General features: G+C 44.7%; 1 protein-coding gene across 3 annotated transcripts in view; it reads left to right on the plus strand.

The window, feature by feature from the left end:
• Positions 1–16,388, plus strand: part of If (integrin subunit alpha inflated) — a 62,561-nt gene extending 46,173 nt beyond the window's left edge. For 2 of the 3 annotated variants that reach the window (XM_077401227.1, XM_077401228.1), the window contains 9 exons: positions 9,275–9,323; positions 9,655–9,732; positions 11,002–11,177; positions 11,585–11,823; positions 12,070–12,381; positions 12,464–12,767; positions 12,842–13,741; positions 13,837–16,032; positions 16,229–16,388. In XM_077401227.1, coding sequence (XP_077257353.1) covers positions 9,275–9,323; positions 9,655–9,732; positions 11,002–11,177; positions 11,585–11,823; positions 12,070–12,381; positions 12,464–12,767; positions 12,842–13,741; positions 13,837–16,032; positions 16,229–16,321 — 4,347 coding nt within the window. In that variant the 3' untranslated portion in view covers positions 16,322–16,388. The remainder of the gene's footprint in view (positions 1–9,274; positions 9,324–9,654; positions 9,733–11,001; positions 11,178–11,584; positions 11,824–12,069; positions 12,382–12,463; positions 12,768–12,841; positions 13,742–13,836; positions 16,033–16,228) is intronic. The other variant, XM_077401229.1, reaches the window with a different exon arrangement.
• Positions 16,389–17,142: the final 754 nt, after the last annotated feature.

Genomic DNA, 17,142 nt, shown 5'->3' on the forward strand with positions numbered 1-17,142 from the left:
TCAACTTTCTCGTCTATAACATGTAGAGGATGTTGTGACGGTTTCTTTTTTTTTTTTTTTTTTTTTTACGCGCGAGACATGATCGCAATGTGAAAAATATTGGCCTCAACGTTTAACATCTTTGACTCCGCTGACCTATCTTGAGCTGTCGACGTGTTCGGAGCTATGTCGGTTCAAACGTGTCTCGTGTCTCGGTATTCCGCGCAAAGGTCTACGCGTAACTTGGCGGTTCAAGTGACAACCGAAAGCGCATCGCGCGAATGTGAATACACAGCGGCGTGTCTCGGTGGTTGCCGACGTCCCGAAAGAGTTAGAAGGCGACGCGAGCGGGGGCCGAATATGGCCAGGAATGCGAATTCCTACCTTACGCACCTCCGGTCGTTCCGGGCATTCGTATTCGTGCCGTAACGCATCCGCGCATGGTGCAGCGGGGTGCAGCTTTCTCTCTCTCGTATACAATTGTCTTGTTCAAGGCCCGATTCCCCCGGCAGATCGCTGGGCCCGATGGGTCAGGGATCGTAGGCGTCTCGAGCGCCTTTTGCTCGCTTTTCACTTCGGAGATGCATCTTCGGGTAGGCCTGTCTCCGTACGTAGGATGTTTGTGTTGCACCTGCACAATCCCCACGCGTCGATATGCCCACTTCATCCCAACGACGGCGACATTGCGATAAATATCGGCAGCAGCCATCGACAAATCGGTAGCTGCCGCAACTTTCACCTGTCGACGCAGATCTAAAAATCTTAAATATCGTGATAAATTATGGTCACATATTTTAATTTCTTTCTCTTTGTAGCAAGAATATTTAGACTCATCAGAGAAGTAATTGCATTCATGGAAATTCTATCGACGACATGTCTAATTTGAAAGATTTTTTTTTAATGTGGTATTTTTGTCTGTAAAACACAATAAGATGATTACAGAAACTTTCGTAAAGAAATTCAAATAAAACGAGGGTATCGAGCTGCAGTTTCATCTTTAATACTTGAAAGTCGGTGGAAGATTATTTTACCGTTCGTATTAGAGCAAAATTGCTTTACGAGTCACGTCGCGATTAAAGCAAGATCGCGGCACAAAACGCGCGATTACGACACGACACACTTCTATCGTGCCGCAATCGGTTTTTCGAATCGTCAGTGACCCAGCGACTGTGAGATCTAATCTCTTTTGCGGTGAAGAAATCCCACGCGGGCGAGCTCTCTCATACTCGCGCGCGGTGCGCCGTTATCGGCGTTATCGCGCATCGGGACGGCTTCGATTATCGCCAAAGAATAAGCGAGCACGGTGGGACAATTCCGCGGACACTCAAATCGGCCTATCTTCGCCACGGATGTATAATTCAGAATTGCGCGGCTATGTGGCAGATGTTTAATGCATGCCGCGGACCGTACCCGACTCCTAGCTCCGTTTCAGCATTCAATGTTAATATGTCCGCCCGCGCTCAATCCCAATCGCGTATGCTCGCGCTTACGGTGCATACGCCGCAGATGTGGTAATTTTAGGTGTACTAGCCGACATTCTCCACATTCTTTTTCTCCTAATAATTTCTGCGGGCACTTTCTAAAACGGAGCTTCCTGATAGTATACGGACATTAACTTTGCGCTCATTATACGTGGTATCGCAAATTGATATTTACTACATTTATACGAGGAAAGGGGTTCTTATTAAAAGATTTCAGTCATCAAAACAAAAATTATCCTGTTAATTTTATATATATATATATGTATAGTCGATATTATATCAAATTTTATTGATAATAATAACGAATAATGATCTCGTTGTGCGACAACAAAAATTGAGTATATCGAGTGCAATGTAAGTTAATGCAAAATTCGGATAAATTTGATTTCTCATCGAATGCGTATGCCATTTCTCTTTTCGGAAAACAAACGCCATTGTACGGCAACTCGAACGGCAGTGAGGAGTCTTCGCGTACGCTAAATCCCGATGAGCGTGATTTAGGGGCCCTCCCGACGCCATCGAGAACGCAATCGACCATCGATCTTCGCGTTAAACCACCGCTGCTGGTACCAACCTCTGTCGTGCCTGGTACCGCGGCTTATCCGGTGGGTGATCTAGAGAAGATCGATCGATAGCCGATCACTATCAATCGATACAACCCGACTTCCCGTCCAACTCCGTACGCGACCCCCGATTCGACGATTGAAATATAAGCCTTCGAGATTCTTTAGTCTGAACGTATTCTTTCGTTGAGTTTTTCAAAGAGAAAATCTGAATTGGATTCGACATGGATCGATTGGCATAATGCCGTGCGATCTCTCCTACTATTTATTGTAATCTCGTATTTTGTTAGGTAAGAATTGTGACGTCTTTTTGGATAGTGAATGTTAAATATATTTTATATTATTTGTCATAAATTAATTATTATATTTTATGTAAATATAATCAATTATCGTATTTTAATCACTTATTATATTTTAGAAGATATTTTGTATATACCTTTTGGGGGGGGGGGGGGTTTGAAAAAATATTAATACGCTTAGAAGGCAGGACAAATTGTATACTTTGATAGCTATTTCAATCATCGACAAACTTTACATCTGTCATACTTATTTTACGCTTTTTATATAAAAAAATCATCACGAATATTCGTCATATACAAGTACCTACAATAGAAAAAAGTTTGTGATAAATATTGATTAAAAAAAGGTTAACCAGCTGTCTTTCCAGCTTTAGCTCGACATCGAATTATACTCTCATAAAATCGTTATGATTGCGATTGTGGTCCGCGAAAAAAAATGCAATTTACAATTTTTCAAAGCCGATAACTCGTCTATCCGCGCGTGCATTAGTCTCGTTTATCCCGCGTTAGCTTCGCTCGCAACAGTTTCTTGCTTCGTCAGGGCCCGGGCCTCGTTTCTTGCCCGGCGTCGTCGCTCCAATCTCCCGGTTCCCGGCTGCATTTGGCGTGCACTTAAGCGCAGCACACTTATGGGCGCGTGTGTGCACGCCGGCATATAAATTTCACCATGCGGCCCCCATACATATTTGGCCGCGCGGTTATATTTCAATCTCGTATGCGGCGCCCGCGTGCGTCTCTCCCATATCTCCCCCGTCTCCCGTTTTATCCTTAACCCCTTTCGATCGGCGCCAGAACACAACTCGTGCCAGTCGTGTTTCGCGTAGACGGGGGCGCAGCCCGACCCCGCCATTGTCTCGGTTGCAAATTTTTCGCGTGTATAAGCATGGGGACCGACCGCAGCTCCATGGGGGGTACCATCGTGTAGACCCCTTTCGATTCTTCCGCGCGCGCTCACCGTGTCTCCGCGTGTCACACCGACTTGGACGACAAATGCATGTATTTGCTTACTACTGTCCGGCTAATCTGTTTAGCGTGTGACAAGAAATCACGGGAGGATGAAAAATATTAGTGCAACACTGATGTAAAGTTTGGCCGAAGATCTATTTACTTTGCTCGAGAGATTAATGAGAAGATGACAATCTTCTCAAAAATATCTCTACATATATGTATTTTAAAATACATGTAATCATGTATAAATTATAAACTTTGGTCTTTGGTCGACCCCCCCTCTTCTTAACGTCTACGAAATAAAGATATTCACGTATCGAAGAGAAAAATATTACCTGACACGTGCACACATCTGTTTTTTAATCCATCATTCCACTGCCTATCCTAATTACTTTCCATGCGAGAAACGCATCGATCATTGTCTTCCCACTTGCATGAGTCGCGCGGTCCGAAAGACAGACCGATGCCGGCCTCGGGCTGACCTCTGATTCACCTCTCGGCACGTCAAAAAGCGCATTTTTCGGGTTCGACGAGCAGAACGGCCCGCTCTGCGTCCTCCGTGCTCGGCTCGGCCCGGCTTGGGAGGGCCCCAGAGACGGATGGCGCCGGAACACAAAAGTTACGGCTGTTGCACCCGGTTGCGTCCGCGCCGCCGCGCCGGAGCACCCTATCGCGTCGCGATATGGTGTACACGTGACTCGATCGCATGTTTGACATTGTTTGGCCGACGAGGAGGGCCCCTATTGTTCCCGGAGCGGATCATGCGAATCGCTTGGCACGGCGTACCGCGACTCGCAAATAATAATACTTGCGAGACGACAAACAAAAGATTGCACCGAAATGCGGCGAATCTGGTCCATCATTGATCCCCCCTTGCACACGAATGCACGTGGTTCCCAAAGCGATCCTTAAAACATGGAGTCGAGTAACAGAATTTCGTTTTAACTTTTAATAGCTGACTTGCATAAAAAAATAAAACTATCTCGTTGCGCTTTGTTTAAAAGTTTTAGTATTAATATGATTGCTTCGAAAACATAATTTTTTAAATTTTTTCACAAAATTGAAAGATAACATTTAATAATATTTTCTTTTTTATTAAAGAATTGGATTTTTAAGGCTACATTATTGTCAACGTGATACGAATTAATTGAAATCTTGGAAAATATATAATAGTGTTGAGTAATCAAATACTTTTCCAGCAGTCGCGATAGAAGTGCTGGAACGAACGGTATATATGTTAATTTTACTAATCGAGTTGCATGTATATCCTGGTTCTCAACACCTTAAAACAGTTTCTTATTTAATATCTTATCTCAGGTAACGCGCGTGACTGCTCGAATGTTAATTTGCTCGGCGAGAAGTAACGTTTTCCTTACTTACTTCGTATGAGAGGCGAGGGATTTGTGGACTGGTTTGATCCGACTAGGAGGAATGCGGCGGATGCGTTTTCGCTGGATTCTGATAAGCAATCGCGGGGTCCATTAGGACCAACGCAGTCCGCGATTGCGTCGGCGGTCGTGTTACAAACGACGGCACAAACGCTGTAATTCTACCGGAACCGGGGAATTCACGTTGCCGAGTTGCCGCATTTACATCGGCCGCGCTCCTCTGATTGCCACGCTAAGCGAATTTTCGCGGCTGTGGGTACCCGCGATATTTATTCTCTTGTATACCCAGAAGTTTACCCGTATTAGGTATATACAAAAATTGTATGTATGTTTATGGAAATTCTTCGAACGTCAAAACTAAAGATCTATGTACAGTGATGTGTAGTAATTCTTCGCCGACGAATACCTACGACGCGCCAAAGTTAAAAAATAGCGCTGTTCGAGAGAAGTGTGTCTCTTCTTTTTCGATTTTCAATATTGCGACAAGATAATGGCACCTCGTGACTTAAGAGTGACGTTATAATAAAATGGATTTTCTACTATGACAACGAGATCCGTGACTGCGCCCGTCGACGTATGTTAATCACCTCTTCGCGTATATCTGTTTTCACACTTCGGTATCTTCTTCTCGCAAAACCGAAGGCAGACAACCGTTCGTTATCGCGTCACTCGAGAACGTCTCGACGAGGCGAAAAATTGACGCCACCAAAGGGAGACGATTCCTCGTCCTCACGGTGACATTGTGTCCGCGCGTTTAAAGCGCGCGTAATATACACATATATACGCGGCGCAATGTCTTGTCGTCGTCGCCGTCGCCGTCGTTGTCGCCGTCGCCGTCGCCGTCGCCGTCGCCGTCGCCGTCGCCGTCGGTTGCGGAGGAGGAAGTCGGAGGAATAGGACGAGCGGTCGCGAAGAGGCAAACAGCAGGAAAGTTTCAGATGGCCATTTAAGGCTCGGACATTTCGTTCTGTCACCGTGTTCCGTGTTCACCGTCGTGCGACGCCGCAAGAAGGCCACCTACGCGCCGGTGAGGTCGTCTCTCTACCCTCGCGGTTGCATTGTCTTATAAACGGCCGCCGTTTCTCATGATAAGCAGAGTAAAACGAAACTAGACACGATCTTTTTCTCGTGAAACGCGCACCTTCGCCACCGAGCGCCGACGGCTCCGTTCGCTTTCTACCGCGATTCCTCGGTAATCCTCTTCTTCAGAAAGAGATCTCTTGATTTCATTACTGAAGATCCTTCGAAGAAAAATTCTTTCAGTTGTTGGATCACAACAAAATAATTTCATCGATTACACTTATGTCCACGCGCATTAAAAATTTGTTTTATTTTAAATTATTATCTTAAATTATTTGCTGTTGTTTTTTAAATTAGAATATTTATATTTTTGCTGTAGATTAATCAAGTGTCGAGTAAACGTTAAATTATATATTATGTCTCGAAAATAATATAATAATCGTGGAATGATTACAATTTATCTCTTTACTGCTACTATTGCTATTAATACATTGCTGTTATGTTAATTCCAGTATTATCGTTCATTTCTCCATAATCTCATTAACTCTCCTGTGCGTCTAGAGTTACAGAAAATAATAACGCGATTTTATCGTCCGTACGCAAAACAACTTCGACTATAATCCAATAATCTCCTGGCAACGTTGTTCACCGCACAATTGCGAGATATCGCGTGTCGCAAAGGGAAGTGCGTCACCGCATAAAAAATGGGAATCTCGTGTTACACGATTTCGTCCGCGCATTGCGCTCTTCTTCCCAACTCGCATTAACGCGTCCCTCTCTCTTCCTGCGATCTGTAGAAATTGTACCTTCCCTCACTTCCCTGCAGCGGCGGATCCTTCGCGTAGGCGAACGCGTCAACGCGTGGGTGCGTCTTAAGAGAGTGTAACGACATTGTCGCGCGGTTGACACTTTGATCCGGGCGCTATTCACACGAAATCTGGACAAATGAATTTTTAAAAGAAGTCTATATCGTTCGACGGTGTTTTTCTTAAAAAAAAAAAAAAAAAAAAAAAAAAAATCAGATATTTATTTGCAGAGTAGGTATTCCAGATCTTCTTCAATGAATTAATTTGTTCGTAAATTAATTCGTTTTCTTTGGCTAATTTAGAATCGATTAATTTTGTCCTTTATAGAAATTGATTGCTTACTTTTTTGCATAATTTTCTGATTATTGTAATATTAAATGTCTTAATAATTAAACTTTGCATAAAAATGCCACTAAAACAAACTCTGCTCGAAATTGAATTTAGTCGAAGATTTGTTAATTATATTGAAGATTATCGATTCTCATACAATTATAATTTTAATATCGCTATATATTCTACGAGCATTGGAATCCAGTTTGATAACGCAAACTGGATTTAAAAGTATAATCGCGTAAAAGTAGCCAACGTTTCCCGTTCCGTTTTGAATCCGTTGCCATATCCATATTGCATGATCTTATCGCGTACTTACGCATTCAGTTTCTCTCACGATCATTCATGTAGACTGTCGATTAATATGTATGCGAGCCGTAATCTTCATTACTTCGACACCGCCGTTAGCCGAGTGCGTGGGAGTGCACCGTTACGATACGTAAAACGTAAAACGCATCGTGATGCACGATCGAGTATGCTGGTTTACAGGGTCGCGACCTCGACACTACGCACAAACTCTTATTTTTTCCCGTAGGGTTGCGTATACGCGGAAGTTGCTACGCAATAATTGTTACAATACAGATGATGATAATCCGACGATGAGGGGGAAAGACAAATTAATTAGCTGTTCGTCTCTTCGCGATGTTCGGTATCTTCTGGTCGCCTCGTCAGATTTTTCCGAAATCTGACTGTTCTCGGCAATTATCGGGACAAGGTGAACGAAAGAATTCCCTCGTGTAAATTCACGAGTGGGCGGACTTCCGTGATTTCACTTGGATTCAGTGGACTGTCGAATACAGTATCCGTTTCGTATAAGTGCTAACCGTACAAGTACCTTCGATGCGTTGCATGGGAATGACGGGCGCAAAAGGGTCAACAGGCATCGAGTACGTCGACAATTTCGAGAGCCACTCGAGTTCTCACGTACCGATTCAACGGAGGTCTCACATCGCGGGAGGCGGTACCGTGTGTGTGTGAAACTCTCGAGAGAGATGGTTTCTCTATCTCGCGGACAGTGTTACTCATTTCTCCTTGCAGAGAGGATATACATTCCCGTTCCGCGGGAAACAAACGAAAATAAATGCGACGTGTAGGCTCGGAGGCTATATGGCGAATGAAATTCTTGCTTTATTGCACGGGCCGTGCCACATTCATTTTCCGTCCCGCGAAGCGCGGCTCCTTCATTGCGTCTTGCCTTTCGCGGACACGTTGAAACAGTACATCGATTTTTCCACGCCTCCGGAACGGGGACCGCCGGCGTTGTGCGAGTTATACGTTTTGGAGAACGTTTAACGTCTCACGACGTTGGCGCTCCCATTGTCGCGTATCAGTTGCATACCGTTTTGCGATGATTAATATTTTTGTACGGACGGCAAAAGAGCACGCTGTGCCGCGTACCGCGAGCGGTCTTTGTGCCGCGGACTTACTGGTGGTTCGCGCGCATTTAACGCGCGAGACAGATGTTGCGCAACAAAAGCACGGTTGCTTCCATTACATATTGCGGTCATAAATAATGCATGCTGTGCGCGATGCCGCGCAAATGTCCCTTGGTGCGTGTACTTATCACATTTACTATGTCGATCCGTCTTCACAATTCGACATCTTTACACTTTTGGGTTCTTGATAATAAAAAAAAAAACGACAAATTTTCTGCGTGAGTTTTGAGTAAATTTAAGATTACATAACTCTGTGATTAATTATCGAATTAAAATTTTACCAGAGCAAAAGCCACTCACAAAAGATCTTGTTGGGCATTCGAATTCGTAAAGCCTGATTCGTGAAAAAGAAATCTTTATCTTCAATCACCCCGCATGTTAGGAACCGTTAGGAATGCTGCGGATATTTCGCAACAGAGCATAATGCACCACAGATTTATGAGATAGAGACATCGACAGGTATCGTATTCGCGGTATCTCACGATATTTTATCGTCCGATCAAGATGCCAACGATCTCGCTATAGTCTCGCAGTGTTTTTTTCTTGATGCATCACAAGAGACGATGGCACTTCGTATTCGTATACCGAGAAGTCTCTATCGTAAAGGCCACCGCGGTTTACTCGTACGGTTTAACATGCGTGACGCGACTGTGTGCAAACGCGTGCAGCAAATGTGCGACTTGCATATGTACGAGCGGTTGATTTATCGCATCTTGCGGGCACGAGCCCTGCCTTCTCTTATCTATGGCATTATCTTATAAATAAAAAAAAAGAACGAAAATTAGACTTTTGTGGGTGCGTCCGCGTTTCCTTGTTATGCACCCGAGGCACTGACGATCACGCGTATCATTTATTGCTTTTTTTTTACTTTGCAAGATAATTCTCTCTCCCACAAAGGAAAATAACGCAGGAACAATTGTGCGAATGCGAGCAAAGTGTTGGAAATAAAATAGGACTTGGTTTTAACATTTTTCTCACAACGAGTGAAGAAATTCGCTGACAGTTACTTTTCTACTTGTTTCAGAGTGGCGAGAGACTCTTCATAGGAGCACCGGGCAGTTATTACTGGCAAGGTGAGGTCCTTTATCAAATTTTCGTCTGTAAAAGATAACGCCCGTATATCTTAGGACGTACGTGAACCGGCCGAGAATCTGTCTTTTAAGCTAAAACGTTGACGTGATCTATTGTTTTTCTTTTTTTCAATCAAAATTATCTGATCCACGGGGTGATGCGACTGAACGAGAACGGAGGAGCGGATGTTGATTAGCGATTAGAGAGAGAGAAAGAGAGAGAGAGAGAGAGAGAGAGAGAGAGAGAGAGAGAGAGAGAGAAAGAGAAAGAAAGAGCGTGCGACTCCAGATCTCACTAATAATTCAGAGAGGAATTTCCTTTAACAAATTGCAGGTCAGATATACTCAATCGCCACCGCCATGAAGTTGAAGTTCGTGGCGACGATGTTAGTCACCGAAGCCGAAGCATCAGGTATCGCGAACACTTTGCAGGCGTCCCCCGTAATTAAAATACTCTCCACCCTTACCCTGTCGCCCCATATTCGCCCCCCCCCCCATTTCTAATAAGCTACCATTCTCTCGTATTGACGACTTCTTACGTGCCAAATTAACAAACGTGTTGCTTGTCGGCTTTCTCCGAGAGTGCGAAAAACTGAAGTGAAAGCCGGCAATAATAATTCGCATTAATCGCAGGAAATCGTCCTCGGAGGCAGGTATCAAGTAACACGAGAGTATTTTCCACCCTCTTCGCACTTGCTTGGCAGTAACTCCAATCATTTGTTTTCGTGCTTAACATATTACGTTTGTTATTAATTATATGATTAAAATCGATGAGTAAAGTGTGCATAACTAAGCCCATTATATAGTTCGAAAATGTGTTAAAATTAATTTGATTAATTTCCTGAGTCATTCTTCATACGTGACTGGAATGATTCGCAGTCTCTGTGTTTGATATTTTATGTTATAATACTTTGTTAATGTTATTACTTAATGTTATTACGAATTAAATTAATTAAAAATTTCTATCAAATTGAAATTTGTTTTTGTGTTTTGTTTTCCTGAGTTAAAAGTCAGCTATTGCGACAATTAACGCGAAGTATGCCCCGTTTCTTTGTAATTACTGCCAAATAAGTGGTGGGTGACAAAGTTTCTAACAGGTGCGGGCCCGCTTCTTACAGCTTCAGCAAGCTACAGATGCAGCAAGAGCCGTGGTAATACAGATCCAACTAGAAAGCTATAATACCCTTAATCGAGAGTTTGCGCCAACGTTGCTACATAGTGACGATCGCTTGACATTAATAGCGAGAACAAATGCTAGATTAATAATAGAAAAGCTTGTCATTCCTATGTTTATACCGTATGTTATTTTCACAAAATCTTAGAAAATAAAATTAAATATATACACACATACATATTGTATAAATATGTGTGTGTGTGACTATGTGATTTCTTCTGTAAATTAATATTTTGGAGAATAATCCGTTTTAACGATTTGCTATAACTATCTGTCAAATGCCAAATTGCTCTCCGTCCGATGGAAATTCAAATCAGTTGCACAGCGTGCATTTTAACGCGATACAAGGTTTTGTGAAGCTTTTTGTGCGAGCTATTTTCTGACTGCAGCAAAGGCCGACAGCCTTTCAGAGATCTTCGACTAAAGCCGCATCAGTCACGAAAACACTTGCATCCTTATCGCTTTCTGGGATATATCTTTTACTAACGTCATGGAATCGTTTTGTAGGACAAGCGTTTTCGCAGCCCTTGAATGGTCGATCGAGAATCATGTTCACCAAAGAGGGTCCGGCGAAGGAGGACGATAGTTATATGGGTTATTCCGTCGCGACGGGAGATTTCGTTGGGAATGGAGATAGTGGTACCGCGGTTGGCGTCCCGCGCGGTTCCGATCTTCTGGGCAAGGTGCGTAAAAGAGTATCGCATTACAAGTTGAAATACAAAGACACGAAGTACAAAAGCATGACGATGGAAATGTAGAAGGAAGAGAAAAGAGAAATAATCGCAATATTAAAATATTAAAAAATTCAGGCACATATCTCTCTGAACGCAAGAATGTCGATAAACGTGAGGAATATTGCGAGATAAATTTCGTTAGATGCAGGCACTTGCTCAGAGCAATATTTTTTTGAACAATTCTCTCTAAAATTAAATTAATTAAATTTCTTAGGAATATATTAAATTGCAAGTACGTATCGCGTGAAACTTAAATTGACGAAGATCAAAATTTGCAAAATCGAGATAAAATTTCCACGGGAGCAATATACGTTTTGTCATTGAGGATGTGGGCTGACGCGAAAATGTGATCGTAGGTCATACTTTTCACATCGAATATGACGAACCCTCGAAATCTCACTGGCGAACAAATGGGTGCTTACTTCGGTTACGCCGTAGCTGCTGGCGATATAGACGGGGACGGGTTGGATGACCTGATAGTCGGTGCACCCATGTACACTGTTCCAGATAACCCGGAAATGACCATCGAAACCGGAAGAATCTATGTTATCTATCAGGGCGATGGTGCGGAGAAGTTTCGCAAATTCGACACAAGGTAAGGAAGCTTTTCACGAGTGCTTTAAAGAATGAGGGAGAAAAGAGGGGGACAATATATTATATTACATATTATATCTAAAAAAATATATATATAGAGAGAGAGAGAAAATTCCTCCGTAGAGCGGAGGCGCTGCAATATCTCCGCTGCTCCGCAAGTTCATTAACTCCGACCCGAAGGGTTAAATGAGCCCTGCGTCGCGCGCAAGTTCGTTGAACCGCGGCGATAAAGCTTATCGTTATCCAGGGACGGCGAGAGCAACCGCGGACGTTTCGGCTTGTCGCTGGCCTCTCTGGGGGACATCGACCGTGACGGTTACGGTGACTTCGTTGTCGGCGCGCCCTACGGTGGTCCAAACGGTCGCGGTGCCGTTTACATCTACCACGGCTCGCGGACCGGGGTCCTGGAGAAGTATTCCCAGGTGATCCACGCGGAGGATCTGGACAATCCGGTGCAGACTTTCGGATTCTCCGTGGCCGGTGGCCTTGACCTCGATGGCAACGTTTATCCAGATCTAGTAGTCGGTGCATACGAGTCGGGGGCAGCAATGTTTTTCAGGTTGTTATCGATCATCTTTCGATTCTCGAATGTCTTTAGATCGCATCGAGTTTCGAAGTTGAACCTTGTGCTCGTTCTCCAGATCACGGCCGGTGATCAAGATGGACTCCTACGTGGTCTTTGACTCGGAATCCAAGTTGATCTCCTTGGACGACAGGAACTGCACGCTTTCGGACAACACCAGAGTCACGTGCTTTCCGCTTAGGGCTTGCTTCAGATACACGGGAGAGGGTGTTCTCACGAGGCACAATTTCAATATACAATACGTACTCGATGTGAAGAAGACGAAAAATCCGAGATTGTTTTTCCTGGAATTGGAGGGCAGAAATACGATGAATCATACGATCACGGTCGAACGCGATCGCCAGTTCTGTCGCACAGTCCAGGTGAGTAGACAAATAGTTTTAATATCATATGCTTTCTTTTTTCAAAATTTACAACTTTGGCATCATTCTTAAAGGTGTACGTGACTCCGAACATTCGCGACAAGCTAACGTCGTTGGACGCCGAGATGCGTATGAGTCTAGAGGAAGAACGGATTCCGGATAATCGTCGTCGTGATCCTAGAATGCCACTAAGACCAGTCCTCGGCGCGACGACCTCCAGGAAGGATACTCTTTCTATCAGAAAGAACTGCGGTTCTGACAACATCTGCATACCCAACTTACAGCTCAGCGTCAAGTCGAACGTTGGCAGATACTTGCTAGGATCTGGCAAAAGGTTGGAACTCGAAGTCCTGGTTCAGAATGCGGGCGAGGACGCATTCGAGGCGACGTACAATCTGCAGCTACCGGCCGGCATCGATTACATCAAGATCGAGCGTGTCGAGACCCTGGAGATTCCCGTTCACTGTTCCGCGCCCAAGCAATCGAACAACAATACTCTACGTTGTGATATCGGAAATCCACTGCCACAGAAAAAGCTGGTAAAGTTTAAGGTGCTACTTCAGCCCGTGACGTCTCACGGGATGAAGCCCATCTACGAGTTCGATATGCACGTCAACACTACAAACCCCGAGGATTCCAGCACTAGCTATGATAACAGCCAGCATTTGTCACTACCGATCTGGATAGAAACAGATGTACGCGTCGACGGTGAGAGCAAACCCAAGGATCTCTATTATAATCCCGACAATTACACTGCCGTGAATATTACAACGGAGCTCGAGTTGGGACCAGCGGTGACGCACAATTATACGATTCGCAATCAAGGCCCATCGGATATCGTCGAAGCAGAAGCGTTCCTTGTATGGCCCGCTCAAACTTTATCCGGAAAGATACTAATGTATTTGCTGGAACAGCCAGAGACTGCGGGACCGATCGCCTGCGAATCTGCCAATGCGAATTATCTCAGTTTGAAGGTACGTATATAAAGCGGAAAATTATTTTTTTTATCAATATCATATATCAAATATAATATATCCAGGCAGTATAAATCATAATAATGCATTTGCAGTTGGATCAGCGTAGAAGAGTGCACCTAAATTACCCTGATTACTCTGGCGTAATTCTGGACGAGTCGCAATCAGGCAGAACAATCAATGTTCAAAGAGGCTTCGAGATAGACCATAACAAAGTGAGTCAGAAGGAAGAGGCCGAAATTAGTAGTGGCGACAGTTCGAATATCCAGAAATCACGACACTCCTTCTCGTCATCGTCGTCGTCCTCCGCCGCCTCTTTTTCCAGCACTGCCGAAAGTAGGCGGATTCAGCTGAACGCGGGAGAAAAACCCGAAGTGCTCACCACGACGTATACGCACAACTCTTCCGGAACTAGCTCGAACGGTAGCGATGACTCATCCAGCAATCGCGGCGGAGTTGTTTTTCACGCGGAATCGAGCGGTAGTTACGGTTCCACGACTTTAGGCGGAGGATTCCGTGGGTCTGAGGAGGAATCCTTTGGCTCAAGGTTGCCCGATCTCGAGCAGTCCTATGGAACTCGCACTAATCAATCCGTTAGTGTGGAAAGTCGTTGGCAGGAGAGCGGTGAAGCGCAAGGACATACGATTTCACCTCCGGGAAGATACGATTCCGTTAGGACTGAGAGCGAGAGGCGATACCAGGAGCTGCTGAGGCAGCAGGAGGAGGCTCGTCTGCGGCAGGAGGAGGAGACTCGACAGAGGAAGCTGCAAGAAGAAGAGACCCAGCGGAGGAAGCTGCAAGAAGAGGAGACTCAGCGGAGGAAGATGCAAGAAGAGGAGACCCAGCGGAGGAAGCTGCAAGAAGAGGCACTTCTAATACGTCAGCAAGAGGAACAAGAACATATCGCCCTGCAACGTCATCGGGAGGAGTTAGAGCGACGTCGGCAGGAAGAGGAATGGCGAAGAGAGGAAGAAGAACGGCAAAGACAGCAAGAAGTAAGACGCCTGCAGGAAGAGAGGGAACACAGGTACAATTACGATGAGGAAAGGCGCTACGGTGTAACCACGGATGGTTATCATCGAACTACGGAAGATGATTTTATCACTGGCGATCGCGAGGAAACGGTCGGAAGTCAGGAATTTGGTTTGCACAATGTCAGCTCCACGCAAGAACTGGAGCGGATCTTTGGCACGTTGTCGAAAGATGCAACTGGTTATCAGCTATACAACAGACAGGGACAACAGTATGTCCAGTTCAAGGCGAGATTCAGGACATCCGCTGACAGAAAAGAGTACATAGAGTTTCAGGACGGCTCTATGTTCCCCCTTCAGGATCGTTACGGCGGGCAAAGCTACGTTTCAGAATCTACGGAGCCTCGCGACAGTCGATTCCTCAGGATAGAAGGCCATTTACTTGTTGCTTCGGACGGCAAAGGTTACATCGTGTTGAAGGATGGTCGAAGATTCCCTCTTCAGGGTTCGTTTACGCACACTGAGGAAAGAACGTACACTTTGCGTGGCCCGCACGATAGCTATCAAGGTGGTGACGTTGAAAATCAAGGTCAGGGAACTCATAGTCAATCTTGGAACGAGGAATCATCCAGTAGTCTCGGTGCAACTTCAGACGGAGGATATGAAAGCAGATATAATACTCGTACACATGAAGAGAGACGAACGGAAGAGAGAACGAGTAACACCAGAGTCTACGGGAGAAACCGTGAACGGTTCGACGACGAGTACCCTACTAACAGACCAGATCCTAATTTTCCAAGCTCGAGATACAGACGCGAGAGCGACGTGGTCGATGTCGAGGAGTTCAAGAAATTCGAACGGTTTCACAGGCATCGACGAGACCTCGAGGCGGACGATTTCCCGTCCGACGCAACCACGTTTCAGGATGACGATTACTACCAGGAAAACGATCCCGAGTCGCAGATACCAGTGCCGCCGTGTGATGCGGCGAGGTGCGTTATGTTGCGATGCGTGTTGGGTCCATTGAAGAAGGACCAAGAAGTCTGGATCAGCGCGAGATATCGCGTGGACGCTAGAACTTTGAAGGAAGTAGCTCTTGAGGAGAAAGTGAAGGTGTCGACGAAGCTGGTGGCACGTGTCACGAAGCAACCATTCATCGGTACGCCTGCAGAACAGGTCATCAGGAGCGACGAAGTTACAACGAACATCGAGCCCAGCGCGGCTCCTTCTACTCCGGACATGATTCCAATATGGGTGGTGGTTCTGTCAGCTTGTGCGGGAATGATAATCCTCTTGCTGCTCATTTACCTGCTTTATAAAGTTAGTACAGAAAATATAATGTAGAAAAATTACAATTTCTCTAAATTTTTTGCAAGTAAGAAACGTTTATCTGAATAACTGAATAATATTTAAATTTGCTTCCTTGTATAAATTGATTTAGTCTACAGTATTGATAATAATGAGTGATTGAGATAAGGATGAAGCAATGATAATCAACCTATCTTATTATTTACAGTGCGGTTTCTTCAAGAGGAACAGGCCCTCCGACGCTCCAGAGAGACAACCGCTGAATCGAAACGGTCACTTCCAACAAGGCGAGGATCACTAAACAAGGATCACCACTGTCCACCTTTCTTCTGTCGAAACTTTCGACTTTTTGGCCATACCAGATCGAATCGTAGGCGAAAGGAACGCGCATCGCGTGGATTCGCTTGATGTAGTCTGCAGACACAGTTTCGACTTCTGTCGAGTATCTCATTAGCGTTCAACAGTGCCTTAATCCGCATCTAGGCCAGACGAGCATCTGCCGAGGTGCACTGGAAACGTTGATTCTGGGTGATGATTGATTCGTCACTCGTATACTGCCGCTGAATACTCCTTCCAGCTCCTGCAGCTCGACCATACAAGTTTCTAGTCAGGAGACGTTCTTCTTCTTTTTTTTTAATTATTACCTGTAATTACTTAAGCCGCGCGTACAGACGGCAGATACGAACGAATATCTCGACATTCTTCGACGAATCGTATTTTCGTGTATATACGTAATATATGTATAATATTATTTTTTCTATACCGTCAACCGCGGTGTAGAACGCCTTGATACGTGCCTCGTCGCTTCCGCTGTCTTTTTTACGATAGAGTACAACTAATTATTTTTTTACCCGTGTTCGGTCGGCACTAAAACGATTTCATATCTCGCCGATAACTCTCTTAGCGAAGTTCATTCGGATGCCGAAAATATTATAGATAATCTTTCCTTTAAGGCTCCTTTCATACGAGCATTTGACGACCAGATATTGAATAGTAAATCACGGGATAGGCAATTCTTCAGATGTCTTTTAGATGTTTTTTTATAGTTATTTTGAGTGCTGCTTTTGTGTTAGCAGCATTTCGAATGTAGACTCGTTTGAAAGGGGTCTAAATCTCCCTGTA

The sequence above is a fragment of the Temnothorax americanus genome, unplaced genomic scaffold (genome assembly GCF_048541705.1).
Source record: "Temnothorax americanus isolate GAGA-0224 unplaced genomic scaffold, ASM4854170v1 Scaffold14, whole genome shotgun sequence".
In the NCBI taxonomy this organism is placed as follows: domain Eukaryota; kingdom Metazoa; phylum Arthropoda; class Insecta; order Hymenoptera; family Formicidae; genus Temnothorax; species Temnothorax americanus.